This window comes from Pezoporus flaviventris, unplaced genomic scaffold (assembly GCF_033815535.1).
Source record: "Pezoporus flaviventris isolate CSIRO_AGI_PZ_B2104156 unplaced genomic scaffold, CSIRO_AGI_Pfla_v1 ptg000006l, whole genome shotgun sequence".
Classification (NCBI taxonomy): domain Eukaryota; kingdom Metazoa; phylum Chordata; class Aves; order Psittaciformes; family Psittacidae; genus Pezoporus; species Pezoporus flaviventris.
The window spans coordinates 13809907-13829832 of record NW_026892554.1 but is presented as its reverse complement, the minus strand read 5'-3'; the positions used below and the strand labels follow the sequence as shown (position 1 = coordinate 13829832).

Sequence of the window (19926 nt, the reverse complement as noted above, 5' to 3'; positions counted from 1 at the left end):
GCTACATGGGGGGGGGGAATGGCAATATTCTGGGGTGGTCTATCATATATCAACTGGTATCCAGTGACAGGATGTGTGGGAATGGTTCAAAGCTGCAGCAGGGAAGGTTCAGACTGGACATCAGGAAACTTTTCTTTATCAAGAGGGTGCCTGTAACACTGGAACAGGCGCTTCCTAGAGAGTCGGTCAATGCACCCCAAGCCTGTAGGCGTTGAAAAGGCATTTGGACAATGCCCTTAGCAGCATGCTTTTGGTCAGCCCCAAAGCAGTCAGACAGTTGGACTAGATTATCATTGGAGGTCCCCTTTAACCAAACTGTTGTATCCTGTTCTGTACCTGGCATATTTCCTAGTGTTTCTAAAGCTGTAAGACTGATACTTCTTACACAATGGTATATAAAAATTCTACCTAATAATAAAGTTTGGTACTTTTATTTATTAATCTATTTTAGACAAAATTTTCTAAAACAAACACAATGGTGTCTTTTCTAACAAATATATATCTTTAGGCTGACAAATTAGGAGGTTTAGTCTTTTGCAATGTTTCCTATAAGAGGAACCACCAATAACTGATATTGAGCTGCAATAGATATCTTTTTTATTTCTATTATTGTGTGTATGTTGGTCTCCTCTAGATTATGACAGTCTTTCACACTTACAGAGAGCACCTGCAAGAATGAGCACATCCTCAAGCCACGTACAGGGATGTAATAAATACAGCCGAGATCTGTGTATGAGCCATATAAGGGCTGCAGTTTTAAAGGTGAACAGTATGAGGATAGTGCTGCAGTTATTTATCTAATCATAGAGTGATACAACATACTACTAAATACAGCAGACACAGTGCTAAATGTTACCTACCTTGGGAGTAGTAGTTTTGACTATCAATAATTCTGACAAGTCAGTTTAGAAGAACAATTTTCCTTGTTAAGCTATTGATAATGTCTTGATTTGTTTAACCAAATTTTTAGTGTACATTTCTCATTTACATCCGAGTCCACAGTAATCTAGTCCTTCGATAGGGAGTCCCTTGTAAGCAGTGAGGCAACAGAGTAACACATGATTTTCTTCTCACTGCTACACAGATAAAGCAGAGAGAGTGAGTGGTAATAGCAGAAAAGTCTGCACACATTTCCTGCACAGGGAGCAGTGATCTCATAAATTCTCTAATGAATAAATTCATAAAGAGAAGCCAGCCAATGTAAAATGAAACCTCAACCAAAAATATTTTCTTCTGTTTTGGAAAAAAAGATGAAGATACCTTCACTGTACTCACCACTGCACATGGCTGTTATCCAGGGAGTGTTTCTGACCATCTCATAAATTTTTTCCTACTTTAACACTGAAATTATTAACTAAGGCTCTTAACTAATTCCACCCATTCCAGCTTTTACACAGCAATGTACGCAGCTATGAAAACATGCTGACCTTATTAAAAAATGAATCAAAACGAAAATCCCTTCCACCACTCAAGCATTTTCTCATATACAAAAATTATTACATTTTGAAAAGTACAGCAAGTCATTTAAAGGTAATTTCTGAGGTAGAAACAAAGCACAGCTTTTTACTCACCACATTTTCTTTATCACAATATGAGCTGAAGTAACTTGAAATAATTGCAGCATACTGAAGGAGCACTTTGTTGATAGTCTAGGAGAAGAGAAGAATCTTTTAAATGGTAAAGTTCATGATGCAAAAATATAATCATAAAAAACACAAAAAAGGAGGTTTGTAGAAATTCTAGATTTTACAGGTGCTTACACATTTAGTCTATAGTATTTCTTTGTATATAATATCAAGCAATCCTATGAGCATATTTTCAAATCCCTGCAAAACAGATGGGGGGCTGCTCTTAAAGGAGTATAATCTTCAACAGCAAAGATACTTTAATTTTAGTCATACTGCTTTTCAGAAGCATTGGCAGCTCTACTCCTTGCGATGTGGTGCATACTTAATGGGACAGCAGCAAGCTCAAAAAATCCTCCAGGGTGACAATGCACAGATTAAAAATATAATGGAAAAATAAGACCAAGGGAGCACTGTTCAAAGCCTGTCTGCATAAGCTTACCTTACAATGATCATGTAAATAGGAACTCTGTTTGCAAATGGAAAACTGTTGCAATGGAAGAACGGGAATAAATGTAAATGCAGTTGTTTTTAAAGCTATCAGGACCAAATGGAAATCTAAAGCTTGTGAGGAAATACGTTATAATCCAGACAGTCTAAAAAACTGACTTTATCAAACAGCAGATAAATAGGTACCACCGCCTCAGGGCCTCAACCAAAACCATTTTATCGCCATACCTTGAATTTTTCTTTCCCTTGCACTGACTAATTAGATCATTGCATTGCATTTCAGTGAATTGCTCCATTAATGGAATTATAATCAGTGCTTAGCAAGAATAATAATTGATTGCATAGCATAGACAAATATGAAATCTCAAAGAAAATAGAACTTCTCAAACAGGTAAATGATCTTGATAGAATAGATGAAAAACAGTCTTACGCCACAGATACCATGTCTTTCTAAGGATTCCAGTCAGAGATAGAAGAGATTGATTCTAAATAACATTGGAACTACTTAGCTTTTTAAGTACACAGCAACACAATGGCACTCTCTCTGAAGCTTAGTTGGAATGCATTGAGTTTAATTTACCTTTGCAAATCTTCTCATTAAGTGAGATAGTGTTTCTGGATTAGGACACTCCAGTTTCCTAATAATCTCAAAACTTTGATTGAGCTGTGTGAAGACATCAACCACGGAACAAGAGAAGAGGGCATGATCTGATGTTTGCTGAAACTAGAAAGAAACATTCAAACGAGTTAATACTTGTTCAGAGTTCAAGACAGTTATTAACTGATTTTCTTACAGTTGAAAGTCCTCCTAGAGTCATAAAAAAGTAATAAAAAATAAATTAAAAACCAGTCTCTTTGATAATACTGAGAAATTGAGCTTTTAATATTTCTATCGCTTTAAAACCTCTTAAAAATAAACCCAAAGTTATCTTTACTGACATCAGTATCACACCAGAGTTTAGTGAAACCATAGACTGAAGTCTATAGGGAACTTAGGGAGATGAAATTAGAGCAGGAATTTTTCCACTGAGTTACCCTCCAAGAACCATTACTGACTGTGGATCCTTGAGGTGTAACAAGGATACTGTGGGACCAAACGTACTTATGGTTTTGCAATACTAACTAACCATCATAATACTTTGTTATTTTCTTTAAAAAGGAAAGGCTCACCCCGTCCTTTTTGTCTCTTTCTAGTGCTCCATGAAGAAATTCCATTGAGACATCCTCATTTTCATCCAGCCACTGAATGACAAATGGTTCAAACCACCTCAAAATTAAAAACAATTTCGTTAAGTGAGTGCATTCCCCAAAACCCTGAGAGAGAGCTGCTGCACCATGCAGCAGTTTGGCAAAACGCAGCAGTCTGGCATCTTGTGTCTTCACATCTGTTCTAGTTGCTAAAAAGTCAGTCATCCTTTAAAAATTTGTGTCACTGAAGACACCGTGGCTACTAAAATGTCTTTAAAGTTCTGTTTCACCACACTCTAACTGGTCTACCCTAGCCATGTAAAATCAGTAGCCACCACAAAAATGTGTCCACGTTTTGCAGGGGAACGCATTCTGTGCAGTAGTTTTATTTTAGTGCCTTTTATCAGTGTCGGTTCTTTGTTAACATTTATTTTTTATTTGTATGTGAAATACCTCAGATAAAACTTTGCTTTCGCACAACATCAGTGTGGTTTATTTTTCTTTAGTCTATTTTTTAAAAAAATCATGCAATAACAGGCCCCAAAACATCTCAGCAAATCAGCAGACTGGCAGAAGATCAAGGAACAAGATTAAGGATAGCTCATAGACAAGGTCAGGATTGAATGTACTAAATGAAGGAGGAAATGCAAATTTGAAAGCAGCTGAATACTAACCCAGTGCAGCAAAAATACCTTCAGTAGCATATCCCATTAGCATTGTATCTTTACCCAAATTTGGGTGTGAAACAAATGCAGAGGCCTATAACTAACACTGCTGCTGTTCTCACATTTCATATCTTCCTCAGGCATTCTCTGACCAAAATACTTTGTTATTTACGAAGACCTGCAGTTACAACATCTGGATCAAGTGTCCTATGAAATAGCTAATCACACTTTAAATACCCAGACTATTTAACTTGATAGAATGAAGAATTAAAGAGAGGAAGTGCAAAAAGTAAAGAGTTGTCAGTGCACACACCTTGAGATCCTGCACAAACTTGAGAATAAACGTTTGACCAAAATAAACCTTGCACCAAGACAAAACTCATGGGAAACTTCCCTGTACACTACTTACAGAGAGTATTCAGGCACCGCATCCTTGAAAGCAGAGAGTTCTCGCACATATTCGTTATAAAACCATTTCACTTTGAAGTGCAAATTCATATAATCCGTGCTTTTGCATAACCACTGCTTTTCATGTTCTGCAATAAAAGCAGTTGAAATAAAAGCATTTAATATCATTCTAACCGCAAATAACATTCTTGTGCCTCAGCACACAAGTGACAGAATTATACAGTACTTGTATTTTAAAGCACAAATGATTTCTTTTTACAGGTAGTGGTACCCACAATCTCCAGGTTCTGAGGAATCTGAGATTCCTTTCAACTCTCTTCACTGTAGTGAGGAAACCCCACAAATTTGCTGACTTCCTGTCGGCAGATTCTTCTTTGGTTGTTACAAAATGGTTAAGAAGCTGTGTCAGGTATCAAGTTAGAAGTGTCAACTACAGTTGTGTGGTAGCCAAATGAAGTAATGAATACATAAATGTCAGCCCTGTATGAATCTGTGAAAACCTGCATTAGTAAATAGGCTGCTTTTATCACGTATAATTAAGGAAAAGAAAGAGGGATCTCCACGGGTACCATCTCTCTGAGGAGTCATGTGACTTGCATATTCATTTTTTCCCAGATCCCTAAAAAGTGACCTAACACCGATGCTCTGTAGGAATGACATTCTTGCGTAAATAGTATGTAGTAAGAACTTAACTCTTCCAAAACTCCTGTTTGCTCCTTACTTCTGCTTGCACTGTAACAGTATCACACGCATTTTTCACATCTATATTTGGCTGTGAATCTGATTTTTTGTAACAGCAGGAGTACCCCATCCTCAGTCACACACACACATGAATTTACCACTTGGTTCTCTGTCAGTGTAAATGCACTGTGAAATACATATTCTGTCTTTCTCAGATCTGAACAGGGACATTAACAGGCAATGTTTAGTTTAATTATTCTGCTAAATCAGTACTCCAGTAATATCACCGTGCCATACAAGAAATGTTTCAGAAGCATGTTATTATGCAGTGAATTGTGGAAATCAGCTTATAAAGTGCCCCTGTGGGCTCTTACTGCCTTTTTAGCATTATGTTAGCTTTTTCACCTTCACTGCCTTTTCGTCACACTACAGAAAAATCAGTAAATCAGTTTCTGTCTAAATATTGCCTTTATTCATGCCCAATTGCTACTTGAGAGTACTACAAATTCCCCCCGAGCATAATGCCATTGGTCGCTAATCTTAAACAGAACCACAGAGAGAAAGATGTATGCCTTCTCTCATGGTTCTTACTTTATACAGACCTAAGGAGTCATATTTTTATGCTGGTAGGAGTTTTTCCGCAATTTACTATTATAGACAGTTAGGTGACAAAATATTTGCTCAATAAAAGGTAGTTCTTAAAAGTGAGACCAGTCGTTGACTGAGAACAGTTACCTCCTTGCTATCAAATTCAATACACACCTACTGCTTAAGTCATTATTAAGAAAAAATCTCTTATACTGCAAGCCAAGAGAGTGGAAATTCTGAAAGGAATAGCATTTCTGCCTTCAAACATTGCATGAATGTGATATTAGACTATACAATGCAACTTAAGGAAGTTTGCTGTAGGATCACGAACTAAGCAAATACTTATTTCAATTTTAGAAATGAGCTGCTGTCAATGACAGGCAAACTTATCCAGGAAGGTACAACATACATAACACCATTCATTGGTTTATTTTTTTTTAAGTTAAGATCTAAATTGCCATACATAAGAAATGAGCACAGAAGTCATTAATGAATAATTGTGTTGGTTTGGTTAAGTCTCCTGGGACATTACTTGTAGTTCCATAGAAGTGAAACATGCATCCTCAATTCCTAATATTAACCTATGAGAACATCAGAAAATACTTCACATGAGCTACAAAGTCACTTTGTATCCACACATACTACCTCTTCAGCTTATATAAACCAAAAAACAGAGAAAAGAGGCGCCCACATGAGTCAGCCCATGACAATTTTACCTGGATATCAGAAGGGTTTATCCATAGCAACCATGGATTTCGGTTAGAAAGCATAGGAACATCATTGTAGGCCTTCTGAATTTAGATTAGGACCCACAGATTGCTTTCTTAATTTCTGAAGAAATATATAGGTTTGCACAGGATATAGGTTTGCAGTTTGGAGAGTTGCATCTTTTTTCCTGTAAGGAAAGCTCGCACCGTGTTTCCCTATGCACATACATCCATTTTGGACTTTCTGGAAGACAGATGTAGTAGCTGCACAACATGACTCTTTAGCCCATTATTGCTTTGTAAAATTATTATAATGCTGAGTCAATCTTGAACTAAACCTGCAAACTGTACACTGTGCAAAAGTGCTCAGCAGAGATTATGATAGAAACAGCAGGCCCCTCTCATATCCGCCTCTAAGAATCTCCAGTATAGCAAACCTAGCATTATTAAACTTTTCGTATATGCTATTTATGAAATGTTCCTTGTAATGCAACATATCCTTATAAGCATCTATTAATTTACTGAGTTTCATGACAAGGATATTTTTGGTTCTATATTCTATGTTAGCATCATGAATCAATGAAAAAATACTGATAATATTTCTGTAAAATGTAAAATATGTAAACCCTAATCTGTGCATATGGGCACTTCAGATGCTTTTATCTATTGCAGATCCAGAGTATCTTTTTTTCCAGTACTGATTACACTGAAATCAGTTGTTCAGGTGCTGTTTTGGTAACTAAGAAAGAAGAGAGATTTTTAAAAAAGACTATTATGTGGAATGCATTAATATATGCAAATATATTTGGTGTACGCTGAAATCAGCCATGGACCTGGTAACACTATTTAGCAAATAATCTAATTGCAAGCAATTGTTCTTTTACAGGTAATGGTATAAAGAGACACTGTAGGAAGGTCTATAAACTAAGGTACTTTCCTCACAGGCCTGTGACCAAACAGGGGTACTTTGGAATCATGTTTGATTTCTTGCTCAATTTTCAGCAAGTGCTAAAGAAAGCAGAGAAGATTTTCTTCAGGCAGCAAACACAAAGAAACTGCAATACAACTATTATGCTTTGGTCTGATGTTTGTAGTGTCATAGTATTTTGTCAGTGAAGTCATAATAACTTATTAAGCAGAAACATCTACACGACAGTACAGATACAATGCCATTTAAGAAGCTGGAATAGAATCTCATTCACTACAGAATCTTTTTTCCTTTTTAACCTTAAGGCAATAACATCACTCTGAGTATCCATGCAATTTTTGATATGTATTACTTGCTAAAAAAGGGTAATCTAACAACCTTCATAACATATGAACATTTTAAATATTCGGGCACTCAATCTGGCATTTTGTTCAACTCTGATTTTCCCTCATTGGGGTAAAAAAGTTAAGAGCAAATTGGTTTTTTTACTGCAGCAGTTTCCTAGCCACTGTTTATTGTAACAGCATACAGCTAAACTGCTCAAAGGATTCCAATAAAGGGATTTTAACTAACAAACAATGTTATTAATAAAGCCACTTTCCAGGTTTTAAAGATGTTTCAGAGATGAATAACTACAACAAAGAGTATTTACATATTCATTTACAAATTCATTATATCACAATCTGTTGGCTTGACTGTTACATACATGCCATTGCACTACAATTTATTAAAATGGTAATGTTTGGCGCTAAGTATAAGGGAATTGTGTTTCCAATAATTGCAAAATTTGCCATTAAAACTCACATTAGTTTCAACCATTGTGTTTTAATTCCACATCATCTGCAATAATTACTTAGCAATCATTAGAGAGACAACCAGCTGCATATTTTGTCTATTTCTTTCAGAACTGCTGTTTCAGAAATCCCACTATTTCCAGACTTTCACTGGTACAAGTGGGAAGTATCTGCACAGCACTGAGTACGGCTAGTGGAAGAAGAGCTCTTAAGGAAGTCCTATGAGGAATGAGACTGAGTGAGTATGCATTGGTATTCCTCCCTCTGAGTCACTTGGAAACATTACACCGGTAAGATGCACCTATGATTTGGACAGAAGTAGAAGTAATGTTTTGGGTACTTGATCCCGATGCAATTTCCCTCAAATGCAGGAGTTGGCTGCTATGCCAGTGACTCTTAATATGGGTATTCCCCTTACAGTGGTCTAAACTTAATCCCTGAACTGCTGAAATGAACTGGAAAATTCCAATTGAATGTAACATTGGATCAGGCCACAAATGAAGAAAAATGTCAACTCAAATTTCAGAACCGATTTAGAAGGAAACATTATATTATACTAGATACTTCATCCCAAGGTTCTTGTAATTTGCTAAAGGGAATGGAAGTCACTGGTTATTAACTGAAATACAGAGCAGGACACAACTAATTGATATTTATGTATAATTTACATTGATTTTGGTAATTTGAAACACTACTGGCCTTTCTGAAAGGTCTCTGTGTCATGATGAATACAATAAGCTTCTGTCATTACCTCCTTTTTTGGATTGCACTTACAATTGGTTCACAACTAACCCCCACTACTTTTCCTTTTAAAAATATATTGTGTCCTTCATAAGCAACTTCCACACATTCAATCTTTCCTCTGCATTTACTTGGAAATTTTCATCAAAATGTCTTTGAACACTTCACAAACATAATGGATTACACCTTGAACAGCTCTATGAGGTGATTAAGCTGCACTATTACATTATACAAAGGGGAAACTGAGAGATAGTGAGACCAAGAAGATTTATTAAGGGAACATACATAAATTATGAAAGGCAGTCTAGATCTTGTTCAAAGACTTCTTAACCACACAGTCATATTTCCTTACTGAAGAGGGACCAGGGCAGGAAGGCAGACTGTCTTGTTCTGAATTGTTAGAAAAAAACAGATTTACTGTTATTTTTTGTCTTCTTGCCTGCAGTGTAAGTGGTCTAATCAATCCTTAATACAGTGCACTTTAAAAGCTGATACGGCATTGCCCTTTATATTCAAGGATGAGCACTCAAAGTGAGAGGCCATTTGCTCAGAGTGCTCTGCTTTGATTCATGTTTCACAGCAGACGCAAGTGAGTTCAGGGCCACCTGCTCAGTGTCTGTAAAGGCAGAGCTTCACATTGCTTTCTGTGTGTGGTAAACTGCTTATGGGAACTTGGTGAACACCAAATACAAACATTACATACCATCTAAGAGATGCAACATGTAAGATCACGAGGGATGTGTGAACCTGCTCCAAACAACCCTATTTTCTACCACAAAATTCTGCATTTACTGTTTTTACCCACTAGGTTATATTGTCTAAGTATTCCAAATTACTTTAATCAAATTATCTTTGAGATCTTCTTAACATTACTTAGTAGCTTTTTTTCTTCATTGAAAATTTAGCCTATTAGTCTCTTCAATTAATTACTACTTCACAGCCAAATACTCCAGAAAAGTTCCAGAAAAGTGGATGGGTATATCACCAACAGGGCAACTCAGGATATAAAATATAGAGCTTACATAAACAGATATACATAAACTTGTTCTGTCCTGCTTGCAACAAACACCTATACAGCAAATAATAAGATCAACTTCAGTATAACATTTACCCTTCAGCACCACAGCAGAGTGAAATTTATGCACATGAAAGCTAAACAGATCAATAATATTCAAAGAACAAACACTCGGAGACAAAATTCTGTCATTGGATATACACAACTACTATCGATTAGAGACGGAAATGAGCCCTTCCAAGGATCCCAAGGACTGAAATAATCTGAATCGTGCTTTTTTCTGTTAATGGAATTCTTGCTCTGTATGTGAATTGACCATGGAAAGCCTAAGAAATTGCAAGCGATGAATGGAGCAGAAGAAATGGTCCATCCTATCAGATACCAGGTCTATGGTGATGATTAAAGCCCCGATTCTGAAGAATATGATGGAAGTTTCAAGTATTCCATAAGGAAGTTTTAACATTTACTCAAAGTAATCACATAATCAAAGTAATAAAAGAGGGAAAGTAATCCTGGTGTAAGAATCCAATTTACATTGATGAGACTCCCATAAAACTCTAACATGTACAAAAATTGAAAATAAAGACAATATACATGCTTGGAAACCACTGCTTCTTGGGAAACATTATCACATAATTAAATGCTATATTATAATGCTTGAATCTGGGAGGGAAAATAGAATAAAGGTAATAAAGGCAGCCTTAGTCATGTTGAGTCTTAACTACTGAATACTCCGCATTGCATCTTCAGTGCAGTTTTTATGACAACTTACTTTCATCTACTTATTGTTTCTTTTTTACAAAAAGTGTACCTTTTCATGAAGTAAATCTTTAATTTTCTGCTCTTTGCCTTGTCACAAGAGTGCAAAATGAGCATAAAACACTACCAAACAGGCATGGTAGCACTTTATAAGCAATTAGTAGAATGAAGTACCAGGCAGGAAGAATCAAGCAGCAAGATAAATGTGAGGCCACGCTTTAATAATTACCTGTGGTGTATCTGGCTCTGCCTGTACAGCAGAGCAAGTGCCAAAACACAGAGGTGCTCTCTAATTGTTACCCAGCAAATTGCACTTAAGCTTATTAAAAGATAATGTGGAAACAAGCTTTTAATAGATTTATCCTATTTCCCTGGGGGTGCTGGAACTGGTATCAAATTTACCTTAGTATCTATAGGGCAAAAAATTACAGTAATGCATAATCTGTATGTGGAAAAGTCCTGAAAGTATAAGGCTTCAACATAATAAAACAGGAGGCTGGGAGAAGAACAGTTCTTTGCTGTATGAGGAAAGCTTTTACAAGTTTCTTAGAGTGAAGTTTAAGAATAGACAGGATGGCATGTGGGGTGCTTGTTATTTCAAATTTTCTTTTACTCAAATATTTTATAGTACCTGATGAATACTTTGTTTTACTGTTGGTTACTGTTTCTGAAAGGGAAGAAGTTCAAACAGTAAGCGGACTCACAGCTTGATTATCTCACAGAATTCATGCAGCTTCACTCTGACAGAGATAAGGGGAGGAAACCCCTCAAGAAACAGGACAGGGAAATTCAAGCCCTAGCTGCTGGACTACAGGACTGCATATGGAGAATACCCTGCAGGAGGAAGAGGATGAACGTTTTCTCCAGCCAGCGGATGCAGAACTGCACTAAACAATGCAGGTCCTTTAAGTTGCTTTCTGTGGGGACTCAGTCACAATTTTGCCTGATTTCTTTTTCTGTTTTTCTTTGCCCACCCATAGAATTATTTCAGACAAAAGCCGTAAGTCTAGTTTTTGTAAACAGAGTTGCAATGAAGTTGTATCACCTTACCGGTGAAGAGCAGTAATCAAGGACAGGAAGAAAGAGGCAAATTATTATTCTGGACTGATATACCTAATAAACTATAGAGAAAGTCTTGACTTATACCCCTTGGTGTAAACCAGAGTTCTCTTCCTGTTCCTATAGGTGATATGCATGCCCTTCACCTGAACAAAACGCTCCTCCCTTTCTTGCATATGTAACTCTTGGTTTGTGGAAAGGATTAATAATAATCCCAATTAATAATCAATGTAGGATTCATTTAAAGCACCATTTACAGTCTAATAACCTTTCTAGCATAGTAGTACTATTATATGAGCACCAGCAAAATTATCTTGCGCAGAATTAGGAAGCATTCAGGAAAAGTTTATACACAAATGTTTTACAATAATTGACTGTCTGGCAAGAGCTAGTGACAGTGTTTCAGAACAAGATTAATATTCAGTCATTAAAAGAAGGTTAAATAAGGCCAGAGCTTTTATTATAAATATATGAGGCAATATTATTAGGCGACAACTTTAAGACTAAATAATGAAGTCGGTCAGTCGCTGACGCACTACTACGTTTTTTGTAGTAACCTCTCGCACTGCGAATACACCTACAATCAGACATATAAAGCATTAACTTATTAAGATTAAAGTGGACTTCTACTACAGTATAAACACCCATTAGCACTTATTGTTCTGATTATGGTTCAGTATGTAAAAATCAAAGAAAATGAGTTAGGGAATCACCAAATGATAGAGTGATCATGCCTCCAAATACAAGGTTGTGGCATGCTAGAGATCTCTGAGGTAGTTCCAAGTAAGATGACACACTGACACAGCACAATACAATGCCACGAAGAAATATTAACTTAGCTCCTGGGAACAGTTCTGTCCGCTTTATCTGTCTTAATTACTGGGTCTAATTAACATCAACAAACTAATGCCACTTAGTATGGCTGCAGTGCTTTTTTTGGCAAGCCTGGGGATCTGTGTTGGACAGGATAGGTACTCTAGTGGATTCTCATACTTGCAAAGCTCAGCCCTCCAGTTCCTACAGTATATAGCTGCTACTCTTATTAAAATCATTGTCTGTTATGCTGACCAAAGAACATTTCTAATTCCCCTCCTCCTCCAATCATGTCACATTCAATCATTAATTATCTGCCAAAGGGAGGTTCATTATTCACTTTAATTGTAATATCTCCTTGTCTTTGCCTTTAAAATCTCTCTGAATTGTCCAAGAGACTATGGGTGACCCTTTATTCCTCACATCTCTGGAAAAATGAGGATGTAATATGTATGTGGATGTGGACCTGCTGGAGAGAGTCCAGAGGAGGCCACAAAGATGATCAGAGGGCACTTCTCCTAGGAAGACAGGCTGAGAGAGTTGGCCTTTTTCAGCCTGGAGAAGACAAAGCTCCAGAGACCTTAGAGCAGCTTCCAGTGCCTAAAGGGGCCAACAAGAAAGCCGGTGAGGATCTTTTTACAAGGACATATAGGGATAGGAAATACAGGGAATGACTTTAAACTAAAAAAAGGTAGATTTTTATCAGCTATCAGGAAGACATGCTTCATTATGAGGGTGGTGAGGCACTGGAACAGGTTGCTCCATCCCCAGAGGTGTTGAAGGCCAGGTTGGAAAAGGCTTTGAGCAACCTATTCCAGTGGAAGGTGTCCCTGCTCACAGCAGGGGGGTTAGAGCTAGATGGTATTTAAGGTCCCTTCCAACCCAAACCATTCTGTGATTCTATCAAATGTGTGAATGCAGAATGAGATTCACCAAAATAAGAACCTTTCATGTTTTGATACCGATGAAACCCTGCATATTCTGAGGGATGCTTCCCTGTTCTGCCTTCCGTAACTGCAGCCTCACCCCCCACCCCGATCTTGGTAGTCCCCTCTAAGCCAAGGCTATATTGTGTCCTAAAGGGAACTCTGTAAAGCTGGAGTGAAAACAGAGCTGAAATCTGCCACCAAATGGGATGACTTTTCCCTGGGCAGCATTAGCGTTTTTGTTTTTTTTTCCTATGCTGTCTCTCTGTGCTCAGCATCAACTCACAGATCTGCCTCTTCTCTTTCAAATCACTTTATCAGTCTGTCATGAAAGAGGGTCTGTCAGAGAAACAGGAAGACGATACCTGCTTATGCATTGAAGGCAACAAACTCAAAACCAAACCCTCATTAAATGCATAAAATGGTGTAATGATTCTCTTGTTCTTCTCCTATTTTTATAAGACCTGACACTTCAGAAACAGTTCTGCAGGGCTGAGACTGTCTATTGCTGTATTTACACAGCAGCTAATTAATTTCTGGCCTGATCCTGGTCTTGACTTCTGACCACTACCAGAATTATATTATCCTGACAACAGCAATTAGAATGTTCTCTAACAGACCGAATAGCTCTGGACACTTGATCTGACCTATTCAGAAGTTAGCGATATGAAAGACCTGAAAAAAGACATTTCCGAGGACATAGAATAAAAAAAGATAATTTTGTAATCGCATGTCTAATTTCAGCTCATTACTCTCTCCTCATCTTTTAACCTTTATGGCTCCATACTTGGAAAGGAAAAGACTTCTTACCACATGAAGTCACTAACAAATCACTTGCACTGCTGGTGAAATTCTCTCCCTGTTCTTGTTTGTACCATAAATATAGATTAATTTGAGGACCAGACAGTACAAAAATATTAATATCCTATAAGTTCAGGTATAGAATATACTTGTGTAAGCTAAATGGCAAACAACTATGTATCATCTACCATGCAAATCACTGCTGCTTTATAAATAAAAAGAAGGGGCCAAATCTAATCAAGTCAGTTCTCAAGGACAAATATTCAATACTTTCTAAATGCAAAATCTATATACAAAAATAATCTGAAACTCCTTAGGTCAGAAAAGAATCGCAACTAAAGTGAACTTAATCTATTAAAGTTTGCATAAAACTTTTATTACTACACAAAGGCTAAGCGTTGTTATTTAATATGGAAGAAAATCTAGAATGAAATTATGAACCAATACCAGATTTTAGTACAGTTTTGTCTGCAAAGCACGTCAGCTTGTCACAGTGTAGCCCTGACCTCGGCAGCTACAGAGACCTGAACTGTGCTTTTGGATGTCCTTTCCTCCCTTATCCCAAAAGAAGCTGTTTCCCGAGACAGCAGCCACCCACCCTGTCACATACAACACATACAAATACGCTCCTTTGTACTCGGAGACATGAAGCTGCTGTAGCCTTTCCTAGCAAAAGGCCACTGCTGTGAAAGCTGCTGGTCCCTCTATCCTGTCCATGTCACACCAGCAGCCTCCCAGCTAGACTGTTCTGAGCAACAATCAAGGGAGAAGACAAGGAAGATGGGTGCAATGACGTCTGGTGCCTGGCTTACTGGGCCTGTTGGCTCCTGTTGCAAAGGTTAGCAGCACTGATGAAAAGCAGCAATCAGCCAGGTTGGACAAGGGTTTGAGCAACCTGTTCTAGTGGGAGGTGTCCCTGCCCATGGCAGGGGGTTGGAACTGGATGAGCTTTAAGGCTGCTTCCAACCCAAACCATTCTATGATTCTCCCCAGCAGCAGCTGCAGCTCCATACATCCCCTGGGCAGGTAGAGGAAGCATTCAGCTGTACATTGAGAGGATGTAGTCTGAACAGCCATTCTGAGCTGCTCTCAGGAAAAAAGAATGTAAACTGAATGTTCCATTATTGGTCTTCTGATAGAGGATGATGTTATGACATCCTCATTTCATGAATTTAAGATGATCAGAGTGCTGAATATACTCAAGAATATATAAGGTGGGAAAAACCAGAAACAGGATCTCGGATGAGTTAATCTTTTATCACATCAGCAATACTTCAGCAAAAAAAAATGTTGGACTATATCATCGTTTCTTGATTGAATGCAGAAAGAAATAAACTTCATATCACAAAAGATGCTGCTTCAGGAGATTAATACTAAATTGAATCAGGCAAAGATTGCAATCACAGCCCTGGACACTACGTATGAACAGATGGTAGCCTATGTTAGTAACTTGGAAGGCGAAACTGGCATAGCAGAATGCAATGCATTTTAATGAATTCTATTAAAACCATGAGGATTGAGCATGACCATATTTAAGGGCTTGCTCCAAATTTTGTAGAATTTGAATAAAAAAAACAAACCCAAAAACTTACTGCTATTGACAACTGGAGAATCAAACTCAGCTTGTAGAATATCTATGGAAAGAATTAATGATTTTAAAACCAGCAAAGCTAGAGAGAGGAACAGCATGCTGATCTATAATTTGTGACTAGGTTTACTGAGGTTCCTGTTTAGGAGTGAAACCATAGAAGGTGAAATTATGTGTACTTATAATAATTTATAATTAATTTCAATTTCCTCTAATTATTATGCATACACAGGAACTGTTTCACTACTGATTCCAGGAGTGACTACTGACAAACATGGCATTTAGTCTCCTCAGAAAGACAGTATCCACAGCGACACAGAGAAGAGACCATAAGCAGGGACTGGTTTGGAATAGACATAGAAAGTCAAGTGCCTCCTAAAGAGTCCTCTATATCTCTCTCTGCCAAATTAGGATACTACCGTTAACATTTGTTTTAAACTCCTGATCCAGCCCAACCATCCACACTTCAGATATTGCATAATTAGCTCTTAAGAGTTTCCTTTTCTATTCTTTACAACCAAGTAACAAGCCACAGCTTCATCTGAAGCTGCCTTTTGAATGATCAGCATGCTCTTACTTAGCAAACAGTGACTTATCTTTTGTGAATTATCTTGTTGCAGTACAGAATGTTCATAGTTCAATGGCTAAACCACTACAAGCACTGGGGTGCTCAGGGATGCCTGTGTGCAGAGCATAACTCTACATTCAAAGGCATCCTAGAGCAAATAATGTAAAAATTAATCTTCAGATATTCCTTTCTTTCTTTTTTTTTTTTTAAATCCTTTATGCCTGTTGAATTGCATCATTGTTTAAACTGAACCACACACTTTCTGTTCACCACTGGCAGACTTGCTCTGTTTTCAGTTGCAGGCTTAACTAAAGATTTGAGTTTTGCTTACTTAAAAATCACAGTTAGCAATTTCTGCTTCTGTGGTAGTAAAAAAAAAAAATAAAATTGGCTAGCACTATAAATCCTTTCTTTCGCTGAATAACACTTTTTATAAAAGGATAAGGAAAAATTCTATTTTGCTTTAAAAGAACCCAGTGCTTTATATTGTAATGCCTTTCACCTCATGTTGGGTTTGACCATGAGATTATAAACTGCACTAATGATTTACAACTGGTTTCTGATATACTTCTTTTTTTTTCCTTTTTGTAAATAAACACTGTAAAGATTGCACACATACAAGATGAACAGAATGGATATTATTACATATCTTACAATAAAGAAAACTTTTCTGATAAAATTCAGATCTGACAGATTTCAGAAATTCTCAAAAATTTTCCAAATTTCAGATTGGAAAATAAGATGATTTTCCAATTCATCTTAGCTATGCTCTTTATGCCTGATGGAAATCAAGATTCTCTTGCATTTCTCTCACATTGAAACTTGAAATCCATTTAACAGATAAAGAAAACTGGCAAACTTCAGCTAATGCCATCATTTATTATTCTGCAAAAATAAGTACGAGTAAGGGAGCGTTACAGTTCATTTGTGTCCTTCCACAGATAACTCAGACAGTCACAGTGCAATGATTTTCTTCCTTTAAAACTCTTTTTTTTTCCACTGGTTTATGAAACATAAAGAAGTACTCCAGGAAGCTCATACCACCCGCAGAAATCTGATGCCAGGTGTCATTTGCAGTGGAAATCAGTCTCTGTGAACTCTCTAGTGTAATTAATAGTTTGTTCTAATTACCTTCCAGAGCATATTTCATGTCCTGGGCAAACAGAGTCCACATGATTTCAGCACTGATTTTTCCCATGTTCAGCTCTTGAGGGAACCTGCAATCAATCACATTACATCAGTTCACCTGCTGCTAAGAATTATGCTTACTGCTGCACAGCAGAAAGGCAAATATCTCCACAAAATAATTCCCCTAGTATGCACTTAAGGTACACTTTGTGTTCTGTACAAGTATATGAACCATCCAAACGGAAATAAAAACTTCCCTTAGTCTAATGTCAGGGGCCTAAGCAATGGTTGAATGTTGTAATAATTCCCCCACATGACATTTCAAAATCAAGAAACATCCACCTATTTTGCAGATAACTCCTCAACTTTGGACAAATCAGATGGCTTATTAAAAACTTGAAATAGGTGGCACAGGTGTTCAGCAGCTATTGTTTCTTAATTCTCTTATTACGCTGGAAAATAGTGAAGCTGTCTCTTGCTGCTATACTGATTTATAGTAGTTGAATCCAATTCAGTGTTTGAAGACTTTCAAAAGGTAGAAAAATACATACTTTCAATTCAAAATTTTAGTTTTGGTATTATGCTTCATGTCACCTTTGAAAAAGAGGCCTTCTCAGCTGTTTCCTGCTGCTATCAAGTATTTTCCACAACTTATTCATAGAACCAAGCTGCTTCTTACTGTATGCAAAAGAAAAGCTCTAACCTTTCAGTCACCATCTTCACTGTTAGCTACTAGCAGAAGCTGACATTTTGATGACAGACATTGTATGTTTCACATTATACTTAAAGACAGTTCTTTGTCCTTACTGCAGGTGTGGGACTAAGATTAATGTGAGCAGTTCTCAGGGCACAGAAGCATACCACATGACACAGCTAAAGATCAGAAAGTACTGCACAGAACCTTTGAGCAGTAAACCAGTTGTTTATACTACAGTGGTGCAGCAAGAGCTATATGAATGCACTGGCACTTTACTATGAATATATAAAATCATCAAAGACCATATTCATAAGAAACACAGAGCTGTGTGGCTTTTGTCTTGAGTTTACTACACCACTTTAGACTAGCAGAGAATTTGATCCAAAGTATTTTGACCTTTTATTGAAGCACTGATCAAATTCAGAAAGTATTCTGTAATAATATTTGCAAAAATGTAAGAAATTTTAAAGGTCTTGTCCATGAAAGAATGAGAATAATGTGCAACTTTAAAGTGATAGCAATATAACCTAAGTATCATATTCTTTCCAGGGACATGTTTGACCCAGATCATATCTGCAAAGAAAAATTACTTACACAGCTCATTAGCTCTGCCGCATTCATATGAAATGATTGCTATCTCAGTCACTGATACACTTTCTTTATGCTAATGGCTGCAAAATTACAGAACTTTGATTAATTCTGTTAACACAAAATTAATTGTTATTCAAAAGGTCAAATGTTGATTTCTTTACCTGCACTACAGTCCAAGTGCTCTATTAGCACCAGACTTGAACTTTGAAGCTCTGTGGACAGTTGACCTAACACTTTGTCCATAATGCAAAGCTGGCTGTAACGGAAGGCTGAGTCTGATAAAAATGCATTTATTTGATTAATGCTATGTTTATGTGTCTATATTTTAACTTGTGAAAACGTATGCATGCGTAAACTGCAATTGTCTTTTCACTGTGTTGCTTGAACTACCGTAGTGTGACCCAGCATTATGATTCAACCCACCTGACTTTAATTTGGAACCTGAAATTTACACCCAGAGATACCCATTTCTATTTCCCTGAGAAATATAAACTGATGAAATATAATCATCAACTGGACATACCAATGAAATCCTTCTATGCAATGCAGAAGATGCGGATATTTGCAATTTTATCATTACATGGGTACATTTTTGTATCCAGCCCTGCAGGGTTGACTGCCATTCCCATATACCTTATTTATTTTTTTCCAACACAGTGGCCTCTTAGCAGGAGGTCACTGTGACAAAAATGATCATACAACAGAAAGACCGCTGTGTTTTAGTACTTTTCTCATGCAATTAGTTTACCTCATAGTAGCGATCCTACCTGTAAGGTGTACTCGTCAGAGACTCTAATAATAGAATATTAATTTGTCCAAAATTAGTAATATAATGTGGACAGTTCAGCCAGTGAAATTGATTTAACATGTTACTAAACTATTACCTAATATGCCTGTAGATCTCACTGTGCTGTGATATTACTCATAAAATGCACTTTTCCAAGCGTTAGCATCACAGAGCTTACCATGGTTCAGCTATTCTTTTTTTCTATAGAAGTTTCCTACAATTTAATAGTCTAAGTTCCAGATAACTAATCCTGATTCAGAAAGTAAAACTAATTGCTTATCCCATTATAACAACAGAACTCTGGCTTCAGCACTATTCCATCCCCTTTTCCATACAATGATACCATTGCTTTCCCACTTTTTGCATTTATGAACAATACTCATATCAGAGCTGGTAGTAAGTGTGGGGAAGTGAATCTG

General features: G+C 37.1%; 1 protein-coding gene across 2 annotated transcripts in view; it reads right to left on the bottom strand.

Annotated features, from left to right (window-relative positions):
• UNC13C (unc-13 homolog C) overlaps positions 1–19926 on the bottom strand; it is a 146195-nt gene that overhangs the window by 31980 nt on the left and 94289 nt on the right. For both annotated transcript variants that reach the window (XM_061446985.1, XM_061446986.1), the window contains exons 18-22: positions 17436–17521; positions 4338–4464; positions 3246–3342; positions 2656–2799; positions 1572–1649 (exon numbers count right to left, since the gene is read on the bottom strand). In XM_061446985.1, coding sequence (XP_061302969.1) covers positions 1572–1649; positions 2656–2799; positions 3246–3342; positions 4338–4464; positions 17436–17521 — 532 coding nt within the window. The remainder of the gene's footprint in view (positions 1–1571; positions 1650–2655; positions 2800–3245; positions 3343–4337; positions 4465–17435; positions 17522–19926) is intronic.